We start from the raw sequence: 22034 nt of genomic DNA on the forward strand, positions 1-22034 counted from the left end.
TGATATAATACGTTTGCTAGCCTTAACTACGTCGTTGGCCGTTTCAGGGAGGCTAGCTTATAATAAAACAAGTCTCGATGGTTTCTCCTCGTTCCCGCGAGGGGTCGCTCGTCCACCAACACTCTTCGCCGACCAATATTTTACTCGAAATCCAATTTTCTATATTGACACGTGTCACGTGTAGATTTAAGCTTTATTTATTCCGGAAGCCACTCCGCGCGCGCCCCCTCCTCTCCGTGCCTTCCCCCTCTTGTATTTTTTGCTTCCCTTTTCCATCCCGGAGCGCCTTATTCCGCCCCGATCCAATATACAGACTCCAATTTCGAGTTATTGTCGAATCGACGGTTGACCGGGCGGTTCCTTCCGAAGCTCTTCGGGAGGGTGAAGGCTTTAGGGTGGTGGTGTCCGGTGAGTGGCGCGTCGGTACGCGTAAGGGATCACTTCTATATATTACGGAGCGTTATTTGTAGTTTCTTCTAGGAACAGGAGGAACATTGGGCTCGAAATTGGCCCCTTTTCTTCGGAACCTCCGGAGATTTTCCCCCGCAAGATCTCGCGGTACTCGTCGCGAGTTCCGCGTGCTAGATGCGAAGGCTGGCCGACTTTTTAATATATCTAGGCTATAACCCTCCGCCCGCGACCCTCGATTTCGATATTAGTTCTGGTATGGCTCCCTCCATCCACTCGGCCATCCGCTCTCTGGAATTCTACGCTTTGCTCCTTCCAACCGTACAAATATCCGCGGATAGGAAAAAAGAGTGGTTCCGTTGCAAACCATTTTATTATTACGACTGTCCGTCGCCGCAATGGGCTTGCCCCCCAGTCCTCAGCCCCGTAGATGACTTTGCAATTGGAAAGCGCGGCGTCCGCTCCGATCTGGTCGGCTCTTTGAAGGGATCCGTTTGAGATGGTCGTGACTGGCGTGATGATCACGAAACATTCTTGCTGACGAATATTTTCTTGTTTATCGGAGGAAACGCGTCCGTGGCGCTAATCTAATTTCGGTTTCTCCACTTTCATTTCACTGATAGCCCCACCACCATCACCCATATGTATCCCGACTTTTCCGTCTACGTGATATTTCCTGATTTCAAACCGTACCTGTTGGCCATATTCGGAAAGTTACGCTGTACAAAAAGCGAATATTAAATTTTATCCAGTCACGATTTATGTAATTGTTCGGGATAATATTGTACACTTTTGAATTTCTTTAATGAAATAACTATCTTAAACATTTTACTCTTATTTACATCGTAAATTATTGGTGGATTAATTTTGTTTTATTTTCGCGTACCATCGGCGTAAATTGCAAATAAATTTTCCTATTGGTCAAATTTGTTTGCCGCTTCAAATTGGGCTGCAAGTTCTCTCCACTTTTCCCCGAGTTCTTCGGTTTCCTTTTTATATTATATCTTGGTGAGGTTAACGGTAATAGTGAGTGTAGGGAGCTGTTGGATCGCGTAGCATCACTCCAGCGTAATATAACCCGGCCACCTGATTTGAAGGAACTAAAAGTCGCTAGATGACTTGGTGCTTTGAGTATTAGCCCAGCTGATTATTATATCATGTCATTCAATTTTATCAGGGCCCATTCTATCCACTTGAGGGGTGGGGTTTAAAAACATAATTGTAACATTTTATTTTCGGTCTCGAGGGTCACCTTATAAAATTACCCCCTTTAAGCAAATAATTTGTGAATTATTTAATATTAATTAAAGTCTAATTTTACAAATCTCAATTAAAAGATTACCGTTATATTCTGACTGGAAATATAAGTTGTAAAAATTTAATTTGACAAATAAGGAAGATTTCCTATAAAATTGTAATTAACGTTGTAAGAGTTCTTAGGTTTTGGATTTATATGGGTCCTCTTTATATAAATAGCGCTTTTGATAGGTTTAATATGTCGATGCCAGGCGGTACACCGGCTGCGAAACGTCCAATATTCGCGTATATCTGCCTCCAATATACCATACTTTATATATTGGAACCTCTATTGGTGTGGAAACGATAATAATATCTGGATGTAAGGTTTTTATACACGTATTTCGAAGCTCCCTTCTGCCGTAATAGCCGTTGTAGACTTACTGGCCGAGCAGGGTCGCTTTATTAAAGAACGGGGAGCCCTGAATGTCTTTCTTGGCCAACTCGCAAACTTCGCACTCCGTGCCACGCTCGACCATTTCTTGTTTTATTAAACGTTCTCCTCTAGTTCGGCTTCGCTACCACCCTCCTCCGCTAGAGGGAGCGAGCGTACCGTAATACCGTTGCCTATTTTATAGTGAAACTATATAATATTGGATCCCGTCCGTGTATCGGAGACGTCATATGGTTAAATATTACTCCCGAAAGATCTTCAAGTATAGTAGAACTCGCGTGGTGGGAGCAATAATGGATTGTAAGAAATTTCAATTCCGGATTTTTTTTTAACTCGCCGAAGCCAGTCGATCGGTGAAAAGCAATATCGGCCAACCGGGAATTAGCTTTCTACCTCGATATATACGTATAATAATATCGTAACTAAATAAAAGTTTTTATTTTCTCGCAGGTCCCGTGGAAATCAAGCTCGAGTCCAAACAGTCCGTCATCCCGGAAGCGGTCAGCAAATTGTCCACCGGGTCAATGGGTGCTCGAGGTGGAGCTCCAGGAGGGCTTCCGGGCCCGGAATGCGCCGGGTGTCAGAAGCCCATCCGGGAGCGCTACTTGTTGAAGGCCCTGGACCAGCTGTGGCACGAGGACTGCCTGAAGTGCGCCTGCTGCGACTGCCGCTTGGGCGAAGTCGGATCGACGCTCTTCACCAAAGCCAACCTCATCCTCTGTAAAAGAGACTACCTCAGGTACGTACACCTTGCCGTTTATGGTCACGAAGGATAGTCCGTCGAAATTTTATTTTAAAAATTTTGATGTCGTCATGGTAATAGGTTGTTCGGGACGACGGGCCTGTGTTCCGCCTGCAACAAGACGATACCAGCCTTCGAGATGGTCATGAGAGCCAGAGGTAACGTCTACCACCTTGACTGTTTCGCCTGTCAACAGTGCAACCACAGGTAAGGACGTCAAATTTAAATAGGCGATATTTCAGTCAGGAGCTGATTCGAAAGTTCAATAACCAACCTCAGGTTCTGCGTGGGTGATAAATTCTACTTATTCGACAACCGAATTCTGTGCGAGTACGACCACGAGGAGCGGCTGCTCTTTCACTCGTCTCATTCTTGTAGCGGTAGCGGCAGCCAAGTCAACTCGAGGTCCAACAACGGGCCATCGTCGAGCGGCGCCAACAACATGGTCTCAGCGTCCAGTCCGGCCACTTCTTCGGCGTGCGCGCCCAGCGGACACCGCAGCCCCAGCGCCTCCCAGATGGGACGTCACCCGATGACGCCGCACTCTCACCACCACCACTCGTCGTCCGTCCTGCCACCCGGGGCCCATCCCGGCTACCACGGAAACGCGAACGGGCCGGGGCCAGCCAGCGGCAGCGGGGGACCCCACGGCTACGTCAACAGCCTGGAACAATTGAAACGGGCCACGGAGAACTTGACCCCCGTTCATCCGGGGATCGCCGGTGGCGTCCACGGACCCTCCGGAGTCGGCGGAGCGGTTCCCGTCCACGACGACGCGTCCAGCGGTTACGGAAGCCCGGACTCGTTTCTGAGTGACGGCAAGTGACCAAGAAGAAAGGAGAGCGGCTGAAGAAACGGGCGCTGAACCTCTCCGGCCACCACCGATGACCGTTTACGTTTGTCCTTTTCCGACGCGTCGCCCTCCCAGCGGCTCCTTTTATTTCTAATAAAGACGACGTCACTTCTCTTTTCTCGCTCCTCCATCCGGATTCACTCTCGCGGGAGATTCGATACGCCACTATCGATAAACGATTAAATAGCATTCCTTTATAAAAAAAGGCACGAGAAACCGCCGCGATGTCGTCGTGTAGTAATGAAAGAGAGGCCGAAGAAACGAAAGGGTGTCTAATTTCCTTTCGAAAACCGCTTCTCCGGTTCCCTTTTCTTCTCCTTGACATTAATAAAATAAAATGCTCGGAAAAGAAGAGGAAAGCTCCGAAGAAAAAACTCTCGATATTGGCGCGGTACTAGAACGAAAGTGGCTTTTCAAATGGGTGGAGCGATTTCTTGGAAGGTGGCGACACCCTGCGGACAAATAAAGAACATTTTTTCATATATATTATTTATCGAAGTTTCCAAACCAGCCTCTTTCCCCCACTTCTACAAAAAAAAAGATGAATAAAACGAAATGGCTTTTTGGTTTTTCAAAACCCAGGAAACAAAGAGATCGTGCGGCAAGTGAGTTTTTTTGGCTACTTTCTTTTTGTTTTCTCCTCCTTTAAGGCTTAGAAATGTAGCGACTCCGCCTATCCCGACAAATCCCGACTGTCCCTTTAAAAATAAGATTATCGGTTCGCTATAGTTGGAAAGTCTATCCTTGATCCCCAGTCAATCGATGGAACCTTTCCGCGATTAAACAAAATGTCGATTGTCAAGAAAACAAAAGAACCGCGCCCTATTTTAGGCCCTTCCCCGTCCACACACACTCAAAGAGGTGTTCCCCCTTTTCAAAGGTATAGTCCTTACGTAAAAGACGCCACCCAGAGGAAGGGAGATGTACTAGATTTCTATTGTCTAAATTGCGGCGAAAATCCATTGTGATATTTTATTGCGTCCTTTAATGATGAGTTTCGAAAGAGGAGATCCTTTGTTCATCATTTTCTATTCGCGATAAACATTGACGACTTTGTAATTTAAGATTCGCTTAAGTTTAAAATTTAGTTTCGTTTTCCTCGGAATAATAACAACCCTAATGACGAAATTAAATTGACGGCAGAAATTTCCAAATTAGGATTAAATTCTCATGTGCTCGAAATATTTGAACCCGAAACCCTTCCCTTTATAAATTTTCTACGAATGAGCGTCACGTATTAGCCCAAATCTTAAATTGACGGAATTATATTAGGAGCCTAGTTAAAGAATTTTCGGAGAAATATCGCCTTTCCGTCATACGCAATTTCGTAACGTTAATCCTTACCTCGGCAAATAAGCGGCCGACGGAGCTGGTGTCGAGCTGCGAATTTACAGAGCGTGTCAAGGAGTACACAAGCTTTAGAAGAGCTGTCAGAATCGATCAATATTTTTCGGTCATTTAAATATTCTAAATTAAACCCCCTTCTTAAATAATAATAATGATAATAATAATAATAATAACGCGTGATTCTATTAATAAGGAAGCTCTCGGCGTCCTATTATTGTAGTGTCTCGATCCTTTAGTCCATACGGTGAACCGTAGTTAATAAGGGATTTTCTGGAGCGAAGACGAGTTTCGCAGCCTCCCCTTCTAAATTATCTCTCTCTTTCCCTCTCCATCGCAGTAGAGCGTCCAGCGCCCCCCCCCCCCTTATTGTAATTTAGTCTCTTCTGATTAATACCGAATCGGAGGCTTTAATAGTATTTGGATAAAGAGCTTCCCCAATAGCGTGTTTCCCTCTCTCTCTATTCAATTGCATTAAGCTTTAGTTGCCTTCTCTATTATGTATTTGTGACTAAACGAGTATTAGGACGGAAAGGGAAGCTCGGGATGAAAGGATGGGACGAAGGGAGGATGCGGCGGCATCGAACGCGAGAGGGAGCTCCGATCGAGGGCTAGCTTACCTTCCACGCCAGCGTCGCAATTCGATTTCAACTCGTTATTGTATTCCGCTATTCCGCTTGTCGTAGATAAGACGGCTGCGAAGGGAGCCCGATAGAACCAGCGGGGGCCTCTTTCCGATTTTAGGTAATAGCCTCGCCAATAATTAACTGGCCGACGAATGGGTGATCGTTCCCCGCTCCTCGTCACCGCGTTAATACGAAACAGTTAAGCCTATTTGTCCCGAACCAGACGTCCGGGGACGAAGGCAACCGAATTTAGCTGCCAGAGAGAGAGAGAGAACGGGGCCAAATGGTTCGAATATCTCCCGTTGGCTCATTACCGTTGCTTCCCCTCTAACATTGTCCCCGCCACTAGCACCCCACTTTCGAAGCTTCTATTATAGACGTATATATTCGTTCGAGTACGTATTCTAGCAATATCGACGATTCATAATGACTCTAGTCTCTCGCATTGACTCGCTTTAAACGCGCGTTCTCTCCTCCTCCGCATCCTCCGCATCCTCGCCATCATCTCTCGCTCCAGTTGTTTCGGATTATTGACTCGCCTTTAAACGCCGCTTCCCACCCTCTCACGCTAATCGTCCCTCCTCCTCCTCCTCCTCCTCCTCCTCCCCACCGCCATTGTTTTTTCCACCCTCCTTTCTTTGTTTTCTCCCTCCCCCCCTTCAATCCCCCCCGTACCCCGAGTCGGTCTTCCCTGCGTAACCCGATACTCTTTAACGTAAACGTTCCCGCGTTACCTTTCGGACTAAAGAATACGTTCAGGGGTCGTGATGGACAATGAAAAGCTTTAAAAGTAAGTCCCCGATATTCCAATTTTTGTCGTCGTCTACTAAATTGGACAAGGAACGGGGTGGACGTGGATGGGAAGGTTTCTCGTTTATGGCTTTTCCAATTTTTGGTTTTGTCCTCTATAATTACCTTCGTTTTAAAAATGCTAATGACCTGGCAACCTCTCTCTCTCTCTCGACTGCAACAACCCCCGGATCGTCCGCTTCCAAAATGGCATCTCTATTTGAGAAGGATGCTCGCGGATTTCCTCCTCCGAGGTTGGGAACAGAAATTGGCGAAGCGTCGCAAAAGCTAATTAAGCCGAACTCCGTCTTTAGCTTGAGCTTCTTCTCGGGTTAGCGCTCGCTGCTATAACGACCCCTTTCGGATTTCGGACGCACTCTGTACGTGTATTATTGGAAAATCGGTCAGTGGAAACGTCTTAGCGCGTTATACGATAAAGAGCCCCTCATCGCTTCATGTTCCCCTAAACTCGGCTAAGATTCCTAAATACGTCGCCTCATTGTAACAAATTCTTGTGTTTATGGGAAGACTTAGGTGTTCAGTTTTAATTTAGGTGGAGTGGCGGAGTAGTTAGCACATTCGCCTCGCAGCAAGATGAGCCGGGTTCGATCCTAGCTTGTAGCACTGGGTGATTACTCGGAACCACTCCTTCCGCGTTGAGTTTGCAAGGTCTCTCACATCTGGTTAATGGCGTTATCCCCGGTAATAGTTAGTGTAGGGAGCTGTTGGCTCGCGAGGGGTGTAGGGCTTGCCACCACCCTCCTACGCATTGTAACCCGGCCACCTGTTTAAAAGCATTATAAGTCGTTAGATGATTTGGGTCTAATTTGGTGCCTTGGGTATTCGCCTAGCTGAATATTATTAAGAATGAAACGGTTAAATGTTCTTTGGGGTAAAAATATCAAAACAACCCGGTATCTTATTGTTTTCTTAAAATAGACGTCTTCCACCGTGATTGAAGCGCCCCCTGTGACGTTTTTCGACATTGTTTCTCATACACAGCAGCTACACATTCTCGGATAACCCGAATACATACTTGCTATAAAGATATTTATTCTTAACACAATATCCCGACTACGAATGGCAATTTCAAAGTTTGAGGGAATTACTTCCGATTCTGGGGAAATAGAACACATGTCCGATATAGAAAACGGCGCGTGCTGTATAAGCGACTGGGAAGGACTTTTCGGGCACCTAATTAAGGTAATTAGGGGGATCGGGATTAAAGCTAATGGTCATCGTAGTATCAACGAAGGGAGGGGTGGTATCGCCTTGAGCATTTGACCAAGGAAGGGGGAATTTTTATCAACTTTTAATGACGCGGCCAAAAAGAAATGATATCCATTTGGCTCTTCCTTCCCCGGGCCGCGTCCAGGAGGCGTTGTATACCGAAGAGTGGGACTTTATTAGTGAGCTCCGGCCTATAGGGGAGAGGTAGCGGATCGGGGCAATATGAGGACGGAAACCGGAACGCCGGAAACGCCGACAATTACGGCAGGTGTCGCTACGGTTTGCCCCGTTAATTATTCGCCGCTTCCGTTTTGGCCCCGTCCGCCCCGTCCGCCACTAGCCTTATTAGGAGAATTCTTGCCATTAATAACTAAAAGTTTTCGACGCTCATTACACGAAAGCAACCCCTCTTTTTTGGGGCCAAAGTTCCCGGCCTAACCGATTCCGAGCGCGTGCGGGGGACCTTTGACCTCCCCCCTCCTTTAAAGGTTTAAAAGGTTATAGCAGTCTCCGACCCTACCCCTAAAAGCGACGAGGAATAACTCGTTATCGGTGAAATCTTTTCCGTATTACCGTTAATTTTTGGATCCTAAAAGTTTTAATTGGAGGGAGGTTCGGGGGTCATTATTATCCGGGGCTTCGTCGATACTTCCTTCTCTTCGTCGGGTGGAAATTAAAGAGATGGAAAAGTCGCCGCAATCAACTATTTTTGCTGCCAAATTATAGTTTAAGCCTTCTAAATTTATCGCTCGCGATTGTTGGCGATTTTATCGCTAAATATACGCTAATAGCAAAAATTGACTTCCGACCGGAAAATTAGAGCGACCAGTATTTCGGGTTTTCCAGAATATAATGGACTTTCTAATAGAGTTTTATTGCGTTTTATTTCATTTCCAATTTCGTTTCACGTAATATTAATGACTGTACTAATTATTTTTCCAGGTTATTAATAAAGAAAATTGTAAACAGTATGGAAAAGAAAACTCAAGCTAAACGGTTTTCGTGAGTTCTTTTAGTTGCCATATTCTGTCATTTCATTTACGAACTGGGTCCCGTTTCGAGACAATTAATATGAAACTTTCGTCAGTTACGTGGTAAAACTAATCCGTAATAGAACGAAATTGTGAACTTGTGTATATAAAGTGTGTAATATATAAAAAAAAATCACCGATAGTAACCATTGTAAATAATACGAAAATAATTATATCGGTTATTATAATAATAAAAAAATGTAAATATTGAAAATGGAAAATATATTAGCTTCATTTGGGCCCGAGTATTTCGGCCTAAATTTTGTAAATATTTCGCGTTGTACTAAAAAAAACCCGATGTTTAATAATATTGTGAAACTCAAAATTAATACAGAAAAATATTAAGTGTATAGGCCTAAATAAATAAAAAAATAAAATTACCGGTTGTCATCAACTTAAATAAAAAAAAGGTTGATTATAACTCTGACATTGATGTAATCATTTTTTTTACCTCTCCGAGGGGACTTTGTACCCTAGGAGGGGTTATACAACCACCGTGTCTGTCTGTCTGTGGGTCTGTCTGTCAGGCCTGCGAACGCGTTCGCATTTTCGGGGCAAAGGGTAATCACTGCGTACGCAGTTTCTTAGAATCAGGGAAAAGGTTTTTCCAAAAGCGCCCTCTTTTTGTCATTGGGTGTAGTATAATTTTTTAACCAGCCGGGATTCGAACCCGAGCCCTCTTGAACGACAGGTGAGCGTTCTACCACAGAACCACGGATATAGTTACACTTCACGTAAAATTAAAAACTCTTCCGAGGAGAGGTATATTTTGGCTTGCCAACTTGTTTAATTTTACGTTTGCATTTATTTTTACTCCGGTTTAAATATAGTAACGTTCGTCTGGAATGGTTAGACTGTCGTTTTTTACTTGGCAAGATGAGAACGCAGACTTAACCCTTCCTCCAGAGATAACCGACTTGTAAACAAAACAAGAGTCCAACTATAAGAGCGGAAGAATCAATATTTACAGAGGGCTTTACTTTGCGGAGGACGACAGGCCTAAAGTGAGTGGTGCGGCGAGATAGATAAAAAAGTGGGTCCCGTCTCGGCTCTCGCTCGGAGAGTGACGTAGCCAATTACGGGAATGATTGGACCTCCATAAAAGCCCAAGATATACACCACTCTTGACAATATTTTTAATCATTTCCTGGGGATATACGCCTAGACTTCCTACAGCGGCTCGCGTAAAAATATAAAGGTTTCCACTCCCATCGGCTCTCCACTCAAATTGGCTTTTTTCCCCACCCGTTCGGCCCAATCTCTGGGCTATAGGAATAATCGTAAATTTGCTTTCCTAAAAATCTTATTTCCTTTCGAAATACGTTGGGTAGATTTTTTTCTTGTTTATGTATATCCAGACGGAGAGAAAATCCATTCGGGGCTGTATAGGAGGAAAGCGAATCTGTATTGCTTACAAAATATAACTCATTTCTTTGATTCTGGGAGTGAAAATCTGAAGGGCTAGAGAGCGTTCGATTACATCTCCGGCCGACAAAGGTCTCTGGGCCTTATAAATCTCTGTCGTTTGCCGATAGTATCCGCGAGCGCCTTGGTCTTTGTTTTTCCAGCCCCGCTCTCATCTTCTCCTGGCCTTCCTCGCGGGACCAAAGAGACCTCGTCATTCCCGTATAAATCATCTCAAGCCTGGCCCATCCCATCCCCCACCTCCCTTTCGCTTTCATTTTAGTTTGTCGGACAAGTACGATTCTGAAGCGGAATACGAGGGGTCTACCACGTATGAGCTTACGAGCTTGAGCTTCTTAAGGATGGACTAAAGGAAATTATTCGCTGGCACCGAGAAGAAATGTTTACACTTTTTAACCTTTTCTAAGTTATTCGCTTCCTAGTTTTAGAGTAATTACAGAACACCGTTAACTATTGGAGTATTTGGGACACCGTAATCTATTGGAGTATTTGGGAATTCGCTTACACCGAGAAGAAATGTTTACACTTTTTAGCCTTGTCCAAGTTATTCACTTCCTAGTTTTATAGTAACTCACTACACCGTAATCTATTGGAGTATTTGGGACACTGTAATCTATCGGCGTATTTGGGGCACCGTAATCTATTGGAGTATTTAGGACACCGTAATCTATTGGAGTATTTGGGACACCGTAATCTATTGGAGTATTTGGGACACCGTAATCTATTGGAGTATTTGGGACATCGTAATCTATTGGAGTATTTGGGAATTCGCTTACAACAAGAAGAAAATATTACACTTTTTAGTCTTTTATTTACTTCCTAGTTTTACACTACTACACTAAACCGTAATCTATTGGAGTATTTGGGGAATCCAATGGAAATTTTGGGGTACAAATCCACAAATTCAAAATCCAAGGATTTCTTTCCAGTAGACTTGATACGGAAAATCCTTCGAAGATAATCCCGGGTTTGGTTAAAAATCCAAAATCCCGTAAACCAAAATGCGAATATGCGACACCTCATTTTACACTTTTCCAACTTATTATCTTTCCAGTTTTACACTAAATCAATCACACTACACTACACCGTAATCTATTGGTAGAATTTCGAAGTAATTGGGACACTTTTTGCTCCTTTCGTGGCAATAGTTAGTAGAAAGAAAACAATTGAATTGTTTAACGGGTCAGAATAAATTTCACCCCTGGAACAGGCGAATAAAACGTCTTAGAGCAAATAGAGTACACTTTTAGTCCGAGGACAGTCGAAAAGAAACTACCGTCTTTAATCTATTTGCCCTACACTAAATGCCTATTTTTGAATAATTTAATACGTGTAGGTACATTTTTTGAGCTGTTTGTTTAGGCTGCTCTTGGGATAGTCTCAAATTTGAACATTGGAAAAATGACTAATGAATTAATTAATTAATTTTGCCATTTAATCTCGTCAAGATGATATAATTGATTCATTTTGTAAGTATAAAATTTCTTATTTTTTATAGATGACTTTGTAATAGTCGCTTCAATAAAACATTTTTCTCTTCAAAGTTCTGGCAGCATGGTTACAAAAGAGGGCAAGACACCGTTGATGATTTTATTGAACCTCTTATTTTCGTTAATTTTTATATAACGATATTTAAAGAATAAATTTTAAAATTAAAAAGATTCCAATAAGACAATTATTGTTTCCTGCCTTACAAAGTTACATGACTGTAAGAGTGCAGAAGTAGATTTATTTAGCGCAGACTGTTTTAATTTCGCGTCTCTCAGCGAGTTTTCTAGCACCGATTTCACCTCTCTAATTGTATATTAATTTACTTTTGGGTAATATCCAAAATTATCTAGGAAATTTTAGTGGCTTTAAGCGGAAAACACTGACTGGCGTGTGTGGATCTAAATCTGTTCTACAAAACCGATATTGTTTTGACGTAATAGTATTAACCAACGTTTATTGCTTAAAAGCGAGAGCTTGGAACGTTGATATGGTTTGAACACCTGTTGTGAGGTAAAGTTTATCTTCCTGTACTATACTTTCTCTGAAGGAATTTCGCTCAATCCTTCAAGTTCTTGGTTTAAACCGAGTTAAGCAAGCTGAGTGTAGACTTAGCTTTATTCTGTAGAAATTTAGATTCAACTACAAGTTCCTCCTACACCTTTTCCATGACTGGCTTAACCTGTCTATTTTATAGTTAAATAATTAAAATAATTAGGTTTAAATAATAATAATAATAGTAGTAACGTTCTTTGTTAAATTAAATTAAATTAAAGGTTTATTTTTCTAGAACGAAATTCCCTAGAAAGAGCAGAAGTTTTCGTTATTGATAGAGCTCGGGGGAACAGATAAATTAACCCCAAAATTTCGATTAATCATAAAAATTTCCGTTAACTATTTATTTATCCATGGATATTATTCGCGGTTATAAAACGATTTAATATTCAAAAAATAAGTTTTTTTCGGATAATTATCGTTTATGGATATAAAACAAATAAAAGGGAAATTTCTTATGCAAACCCCGAGCTCTAGTTATTGATAGTGTAAGATATTTCAATTTCCTCCACTTCTAATACAATGGCGCCATTTTAGTGTCACTTAAGGTTTCCTGAAGATGGCAGTAGCGATGCGAGGAAGGGGGGGATAAAGCTTCGATACTTTAGCTCCAGCCTACGTCACTGTATAGATTTATTAACATCGAAGCTGGTACATTATAAACATTTAAAGCTTAAGCGTGAATGCCTGAGCCCCCTAGTGTCAAAATATGCCCCAAAGCGAAAATATATTACACAGCTCGGTTGCGGGTCCAAGTCGAAAGTGTCAGCTAGCAGCGACAAACACAGCACGCCGCACAAGGAGAACGCAACCCGTCAAAAGTCGTGCATTTTCTTGCGTACTGTTTTCATTGGCTAGACCATAGGTCGGCAACACTTTTGGTCTCCAGTCTCTGGGCCTCCAGTCTCCTGGTCTCCAGTCTCCATCGCGACTAGAGGCCTCCGGTCTCCATGTCTCCAGCCACCAACCCGATTAGAGGCCTCCAGTCTCCATAGAAATCACAGGTCTCCGACATCGGAGGCCCGAGACTGGAAACCGGAGGCCGGAGTCGGCGATGTATGGGTTAGACGCTTTAGTGCCTGCTGCCGTCAGAAGGGGAAAATTCAGAAATTGTCTCCCCCCTTTCCGTAAAACGTTCAGCGTAAAGGATCGTCCAATGAAAGCTGTACACAACTTTAAAGGTTAGCTGCGTTCTCCTTGTGTGAGGCGGATGTGGTTGCTTCTCATAGGTGTCATTGTCCAAAAAAAGGTTCGGTAAGAAAATTAGCTTCAAAAAGATAGTGGATACTCTTGGATATTATGTTACTTATGATACATTTTTAACACGTGATTCTTACACCCTGAAAGATACATTTCTGGAATTTAATTTTCCAAATTTGATCATTTTTCGAGACAACCGTCAAAAGATTGTGTTTTAGACCAAATAGTCACATTGCCATTTTGAAGGTAATGTATTGCAGCGGTAGTGTAATAATGGAAACGCTGTAGAGGACCTTTTGAATGGTAAATGGCAGGAAAGCGAATATTGAAAAATATATATATAACTTAAAAACGCAAGCCATCTCTTTTTTGGACGGCTATGAAAGAAATGGGGAAAAGCTTCTTGTCTGTGAGTGTAGGGGTCGCCACTAACGCAAGAATTCAATTTCTTACGTCTTGTACTATTATTGAAAGCTTTTATCGGAAACTGAAACGAAAATCGTGTTACCTTCTTCTCCCCCCTCTGGTGCCCCCCCCCCCCCCCCCGGCGCCTCGCACCCTTTATTCCTTCCCCCCTTATCTCCCCCCCCCCTGAGAGTGCGCGCATACATTTGGACCATGCAGCATCTCTGGAGATAAAATCAGAAAGCTTTCTACAAAATATAAATCTATATTGTTGTTGATATAAGAGTTGACGTTTGAAAACAATAACGTATATTTTAAGCTTCGAACCTCTTCGTACTTATAATTTAAGTACGAACCAATGTTAACTCCTTTTTCTTGTTACGATTATTTGATTATATTCTATTTAATCTGAAATATTATTTTTTACCCTCGAATCTAGCGTTTGTTAAACATTTTTGCGCACTTGTCTTTGCAAAATCGAATTTATCAAATACCCTTTTTGGAAGCGATAGTATTAATATTTATAGGATCATAAGTAATGTAAGTTTGACCCCATTGATAGTGTGTTTCGACAATTACCATATGAAAGTGTCAGGTAATGATAACCGATAAATCACCCGTAATAAACTTTTTTTTAAATATCAGCCAAAACTTATTTAAAATTGAAACACTTTCAACAAGAAAAACTATCGTTTATGTTTGACAAAATGTAAATGTACTTCTTGCTTGTCAATAGGATTTTTAAATTAAAACATGTAAATTGTGAAAAATATTTCACGAAATCAAGAAATAATTTAAGAACAAAGTGAAATAAACCCTAAAATAGCCACTTAATTAAAGTTCATAAACTCTAATTAAATTAAATCATTTATAGTTTAACTATCATATTAAAAACTGTTGTTCATTTTACCATTATTAGCCACGCTATGTACCTGTTAAAAGCGACATTTTCGCGTAATTTCACTCCAGTGAACGCCATCTACTGGGTTTTCATAATGGCGGTCACTTAAAAAAATCACCTTGTCGTCGCCTCGCTATATACAGATGTCCATGGAACATTCAACCTTGTACCTAAAGATTTCGTACCAAAACACTGTCAATGTCAACTTCAAATGGCAAAATGTCGTGCTAGATTAAATATAATTTTTGAGAGTGGAAAGCTTCGGTTCAAGAATTATTATACATTTTTCCCTACACTTTTCAAAAATTTATCAAAATGAGAAAAATAATTATAATGCATATTTCTCACTTCCAATTTCGTATAATGAAAACGAGGAAAGTAACGAAGAAACTAATCATAGTACAAAAACGTAGTATAGTAAACAAACCACGAAACGCAACGGGAAGAAACGCTTTCTTTAGATGGCTTTTATCCATAATTATAAGCCGTAAATGTATATGGTCAAGAACGTGCTTAGGTTACTGAGAACGTACTAGTAAACCAGTTGACTATTAATCTAAATTCAGATTTGGAACAATAACGCTAACTGAGGGTGGGGTGAGCTGGGGTGGGCTGGGGTGGGGTGGGGTGGCGGAGTAATTAGCACTTCCGCCTCGCAGCCAGAGGATCCGGATTTCATCCCAACTTTTGGCACTGGGTGAAAACTCGGAACAACTCCTTCCGCGTTGAGTTTTCAAGTTCTCTCCTCACTGGTTTAATGGGTTTTCCCCCGAGCTCTTCGGTTTCCCTTCCATAAAAACTTGTTGAGGTTAAAGGTAATAGTTAGAGTAGGAAGCTGTTGGTTCGCGTGGCATTAAGGGCTTTCCACCACCCTCCTACGCATTGTAACCTGGCCACCTGAATTAAAGGCTTCAAAAGTCGCTTGATGACTTAGGCCTTGGGTGGTGCCTTGGGTATTAGCCTAGCTGATTATTATTATTATTATTATTCTATTGACATGATTAATTGAATCAGTTAAATCCAACACATTCTTTACCAAAAGCTCCTACAATTATTTTCTCGAAAGATAAAAAGAAAAAAGTGCTTACGACTAATACTAGATGGCGCCATAACATAAGTTACTCTTGGTGAACTGGTTTTTATGTAGCTCATTAGTCACAAAAAAACATAGTAGCTCAGTTTATGCTTAAAAACAGAGTGCCTCGTCAAATTTACTCTTATGTCCAGGACATTTCGTAGTAAAACGTCATCGATACGTCACCCGTGACGCAGCAGAAACATGAAAATTGAGGGTTTCCGTTTTGGGGGAGGAGCTTAGATAGTAGATCATATTAGCCGGCTCGAAACCTAGACTCGTACGCTCTTAGCAACCTAAGTACGTTGTCGATATCTTTCATTTGAAATAGCGTAGTCAGTTTATCGAGTTTTCCACTAGTTTCTTTTTCGGTTTTTAGTCAAGTCATTATTGGCGTCCGTCGTTAGTCTGTATAAGTTTTGCGTGTCGCGCCGGGGGGAAATGAGTTGATATATTCTACGTTTAAAGAGGAAGAAAAAAAGCAAAACTATTAGTCGAATCGACACATTTGCAGCCGCTAATTTAGCCTCGGAACGCTGACCGTCGCTTTTTTGGGTGCCGAGAAGAGAAAGTTTAATGAACACAAATAGATTCTCCGGTAATGGCTTTCGAATGTTTTGGAGAGTAATGAGGGGGGGGGGGGGGATCTAAAATCGAAATGCGGGCGTGCGACCCCGAAATTAAAAGTTTCCCCCCCGGGGGGGGGGGTAAAAGTGCGAAGGTGCTGTAAAATAAATAACGCTCTTTTAAGATGCCAGCTTCGAAACTTTTTCTCTCTTATTTCCAGACGCGGAGGGGCAGGGGGGGGGTTCGTCGATATCGCTCATTAGGGAAGAGCCATTTGAAGGGGTAAAAACGCTCTTAATAGCTCCGCGTCAGTTTAAATAGCCAACGCTTCTCGCAGTAATTAAGGGTGGGCTTTTTTGCCGCGGGAAAGACGTCAGGTTAAATTGTCGCTAACAGGTATTCCTAATACCTTTTCGGCTCACTTAACACTTCCGGGCAAAGGCGGTCGATTAGTAAAGTTTACGCTGAGGAGTTGGGCGTCGATTCGACGGCTAAGGTGATCCCGCGACTTTACCATAGTAAGCGATGAACCAAAAACCGCTCATCAGAAAATCATTAAAAAACCGTTAGGGGCACGCGGCCTCCTCCCTTCTCTCGCCTCAAACTGCCCCCCTCCCCCGGGCCTTCTCATTAAGGGAAATGCCTTTTTTTCATCGCTCTATCCCGCTCTATCCCCGCGCACTCCAGTCAGCCGCGTTTATACGCCGAATTATATAAGATAGGTGTCAAAAAACGCCCCTTACAACAGGCACCCCTCCAGCAGTCCCGTTTCTCAACCTGATTTTAGCAATCTACCCTTTTGTTTGGCGTAAAGGGTGGTTTAATAAAGAATGTATTTATTTATCCGTGGGTATCGTGGGATAGTTTTTTTTACTAGCGTGTGACGGCAGTGAGATGCTGGACTGGTTTACGGTACTTCTGTGGGATGGAATCGTACCAGGATAAAGGAATGAAATGGCTAAAAACAGGCTCATCTTAAGACCTTTTGGGGCCCTGGGCTAAATTATTTCTTAAGACCTTTGCGATCCCCAACGGTCAGCCTTTGTATGTCCGTTGTCTAAATTCAACTACACAATAATCAAACCAAAACTTTTTATTTCAAAAGTATAACATAGGCCTACTGAAAATAAGATTTTTACTGACAGTGACTCGCTGTTAGGTTTTAGAAATTGTTGGTACCGCATGATACGCGATGTGGCGATGAGTCAAATTACTTTAGACGTAACTAACGGATACATAATATTAAATGAGCATAAATAATATTTAACAAACTAAAACCGTATCCCTAGAGTAGAGGCTGTATCACTGGCCTTTCCGGGGCCCCAAAACTGGCTGGTGGCCCTGGGCTGTAGCCCACTTAGCCCATGCCTTAAGACGGCCCTGGCTAAAAACCATGGCTGGTGGGAGGCAGATAATGTGGCGTGCTCTGTGAGGACGATTACCAATCCCGCAAAGGGTTGTTGTCATCAGAGCCGTCCCTTAGGTAGGGCTAGCGGGGCAGTGGCCCAGGGTGCCAAAATTTTAGGGGTGCAAAATCGAAGATTTTCAATTTAAATAAGATATTTGTAAAAATTAATATTATTTTTAGGTAAATATTTTTCTTTGATTTTTAGTTTTTCGTAAGAAAATTCTTCCTAAGGTTCTGGGGGTGCCATTTGGGCTAGATACGGCTCTGGTTGTCATACTTCCGCCACGGGTGTCCCGTCCGTATCCCCATGTATGCTCTCGTTGGAGATGTCTTGACATATATATCACACTTGATTAATCGTTGGACGAGCGAGCGGACTTAATTGGCCCACCTTTTTTAATCTCTGAATAAAGAAAATAATAACCAAAATCGTGATAATTACACAAATAAAAGTTTTCATTCAAATTTGGATAGTATCATTCTTTTTCAAACAGACAGACACGCGTTGATATAGTAATAACATTTTATTGGGCTATAAAAAGCTCTTACTAATTGAGTTACTGAAGGTATTTGGTAAAATCAATAATGTTTAATGTATTATTTATATTAAGACCAAATTAATAATGAGACGTAAAAAACGTTTAAAATTCACATTATAAATTTATTTTTAATTTTTATATTTATTTTTGTTCATTTTATTTTGACTTTTAAACCATGTTTTACGTCTTTTATGATTTGTTTTTGGTTTCACAATGCGCTTAATGTTTGTTCATTCTCCCTAAATATAAATAAATCCCTTCTTGGTTCGAGGTTTTCTTTGCCAAATAAATTTAGTTCCAATATTATTTGATCATGCGTATGATCGAGGTAAAAAAAATAATATACAATCGTTTATGATTTGGAAATTTTTCGAAACCTTTTTAGACTGGTTACAATCGCTCCATTGAACTATTTTGATTGGCAGGCGTATTATTAAAATAAAACTCATTTTTTAACAACGTTATGATAATCTAATGATAGATTTTCCTTAACGTAAGTTTTCTTCCCTATTATCCTTCGAAATATCCCATTTGACGCAATAATTCCGCCCCCACCGGGTTTATTGTAATCGTTACTAATGGGGTCTCTCCATTGTTAATAGAAATACGTCAGTTGAATCTCTCCATGACAATATAATTTCTTATTGTATATCATCCCGAATCCCCGCAGTGCACTTTTTGTTATCGTACGTTTCGAAAAAACGTGGGTAGATGGCGCAAGAGTCTTCGAGATTTTTAAAATGAACCAATCCCGTACTAGTCCCGATTATTAATATTTCCATTGTTAACCGTGAATAGATTTTTTTCGCCCCGGGAGTCACGTGAAAATTACTTATGTCTTTTTATTATCAACTCCTCTGACCAGTGGCGTAGCCAGAATTTTGGTTCGGGGGGGGGGGGGGGGTGTTCTATTGAAAAAAAAAGTAAAAGAATAAAAAAATTGGAACGTACTACCAAAAATTTCGGGGGTATAGCAATATAAACGTAAAACATTATGTGCCACCTAGGAGAAACAAACACAGCCCCCCACACAAAGAGAACGCAACCAGTAAAAAGTCGTGCATTTTCTTGTGTACAGTTTTCATTGGTTAGACGCTTTAGCGCCTGCTGCCGTCGGAAGGGTAAAATTCGGGAATTGTCTTCCCCCTTTCCGTAAAACGCTCAGTGTAAAGGCTCGTCCAATGAAATTTGTACACACCTCTGCGTTAGCGTGTTTAAAGGCTAGCTGCGTTCAGTGGCGTAGCCAGAAATCCTTCAAGGGAGGGGTTCAAACTATATAAAATACCTAAGAGTGGTCGGGAAGGCAGTTAAATTTTAGTACAGCCAAAGCTACAACGAAGGAGGGGGGGGGCAGGTTTGAACACGGAAACCCTCCCCTTGTCTACGCCACTGGCTGCGTTCTCGTTGTGTTTGTTGCTCCTAGGGGCCACCACCCTCCTAAGCAATAGATCTTTTAATAAAGTAACGTGGCCTTCTTGTTTAAATGTTGCTCTTACGTCATCACATTCTCTTACTTTCATAAGTCAACAAGCACGTGGAATATAGGTTTTTTTTAGCGCGCGTGGAAATCGCTCGTGCGAAGAATATACTAATAAAATTAGAAGTTTCATTTAAAACAAGGAGTACCTCTGCGTATTGTTCCATACCAGAGTGACTGAGAAAACTCATATCACCTCGGGCATGAATCGAACCTACGACCTACGGGTTACCGTCCCAAAGCCACTACCATTGGACTACCGAGGCCACGAATTATCAGGCCTCGGACATCCAATTTAAAAATGACACGATCTGGTTCACATTATTGACGGGATACATTTAACCCGTTGTTGACGGTGCCGTAGGATTTTACGTCAACTAATTTTATAAAAGGTCCTTTATAGCCTGTAGTCATAATGCTGATAAGAGCAACATTTTAACGAGTTGGGCAAGACCACTTTTTATTTTATAAAATCAACTATTTAGCCCGGCCACCGGTAATTGACCTCACGAGTCACTAGTTGACTTACGCGAGTGTGGTTCCTTGGACCTTGGGTACGAGCTTAGCTGATTATTATTATTAATTTAGTGTGGCATTTACGAAGATGGCAAAAAAGCTCAGTCGATCCATTTGAATAATTGGCCGCTACAATGCGTCCCAACCCCTTCTTAAAGCTACTACGGCTTTATTTATTTAAGCGCCAATTTCCGCGATTGCTTTGCACTCCGGGTATTCGCCTTTCGTCTCGCCAACGTTGGCACTCTTATAGGCGTGTTATATATTTTATTTTTTAGCCCTTTCCCTGGCTACAGCTCACTGCGAAAGTCCCCGTGTTTTTGGCCGGGGACTCGTAACAAACGATCTTCGTAAACCAATTTTTTCCTAACCTCCCCTTCCCAAGTTCGTTTCTTTCTCCAAATACAAATTTCGTCTCGTCTAGTTTCCTGTAAAATTTGGATGCAAAAACCATTTGGTAAACCCGGGTGCTCCTCGCCAAAAGGGACAATCTCTTATAGAGAAATACGGAGGGTGGCGTACGGAGGAGAGCCACCTTTCGGTAGCTGCGCGGAACAAATTTAAAATGAAAATGCCTCCTTGTATGATTTGAAAGAAACTTAGCGTTAAGATTTGCAAGGGCAAACTACGCGTCTTCTCACTCTCTACCCTGGGCCTTTTTTTTTGCTCCTGATATATATTTGCTTCCGGGGCGCGGAGCCGAAAACAAATCGTGCCCAATTTCGAAGCCAGTCATTAATAACGCGAATTCTCTCTCTGTCTCCCAAAGTACGATTTTTTTTTCAGGCACCACTTTCTTCCCGGATTTCTCGCGTTTTCTTTTTATTTCATTTTCACCCTATGCTCCCGAACGAATTTTTAATTGGGGCTAATGAAAAGGCTTACGCTGTCTGTCTATAACACAAATTTTGGTTTGTTGCGTTTCTGATGAGTCCCAAAACCTTTTTAAAGGGGACCATCCAAGCTTTTCCAAATATGGCCTTATTTCCGAATCAAAAGATTAACAAGACGTTCAATATACTAACACGTACCTTTTTTTTGTCTTGAAAAAATAGCTTTTGGCCCAAAAAGTTGAAACGAAAAATAACGCCAGGTGTTTGGGTTTGAATTTTCGCCGCCATGTTAGGGGCTGCCGCCAGCGCCACTAACCCCGTATGAGCGATTTGCGAACTATCCTAACTTTTGAAATCGCGCAATTTAGGCTTAGGTCTCTTATAACTGGAACGCGCCGCGCGTACAAAACATATTTTTTTGCGTTTTCAGCAGCGCACGCTTTTACGTTGTTTTTCTGTCTCACCAACTTCTCGGCAGGTGTCGCGGCGGACGCGCGCTTTTCGATTTCCCGAAATTTCTTTATTTGATTAAAAATTATCCATTCAATATTTTTTTGATGCGGTTTTCGCCGTAATTTTTAGTTTTTAATGGGCTATAGGGCTATCTAACTGGTTAAAGCTTGACCGTTCCCCTTTAAGCGATAAAATAAATATTTAAATATTTAAATATTTTAAATAAAAATCACCTTAGATACTTCATCCATGAGTCTCTTCCTTAAAAGTTTTTAATTTTCAAAATTACCATGGACTTAAACAATTTTACTATTCAAAATCAAATTCTTTAAAAGTCTCACTATTTAGGTTATTTGAGATAATGGGTTGAATTATACTTTTGAATTAAATTATTAACATTAATTTAATTGCAAAATTATCCAATGGTCTAATTTTTCAAATATTATTAGGAAATATGTGTAATTGTCTCGTAAAAAATT

General features: G+C 41.6%; 1 protein-coding gene across 1 annotated transcript in view; it reads left to right on the plus strand.

The window, feature by feature from the left end:
• LOC149934927 (uncharacterized) overlaps positions 1–9091 on the plus strand; it is a 55778-nt gene extending 46687 nt beyond the window's left edge. Inside the window, exons 2-5 of the mRNA XM_090181083.1 lie at positions 2549–2837; positions 2922–3047; positions 3120–4298; positions 8625–9091. Of these exons, the coding sequence (XP_090037209.1) occupies positions 2623–2837; positions 2922–3047; positions 3120–3666 (888 nt within the window). The 5' untranslated portion in view covers positions 2549–2622 and the 3' untranslated portion in view covers positions 3667–4298; positions 8625–9091. The remainder of the gene's footprint in view (positions 1–2548; positions 2838–2921; positions 3048–3119; positions 4299–8624) is intronic.
• Positions 9092–22034: the final 12943 nt, after the last annotated feature.

Source organism: Leiobunum rupestre, chromosome 7, assembly GCF_980474605.1.
Source record: "Leiobunum rupestre chromosome 7, qqLeiRupe1.1.hap1, whole genome shotgun sequence".
NCBI lineage: Eukaryota > Metazoa > Arthropoda > Arachnida > Opiliones > Sclerosomatidae > Leiobunum > Leiobunum rupestre.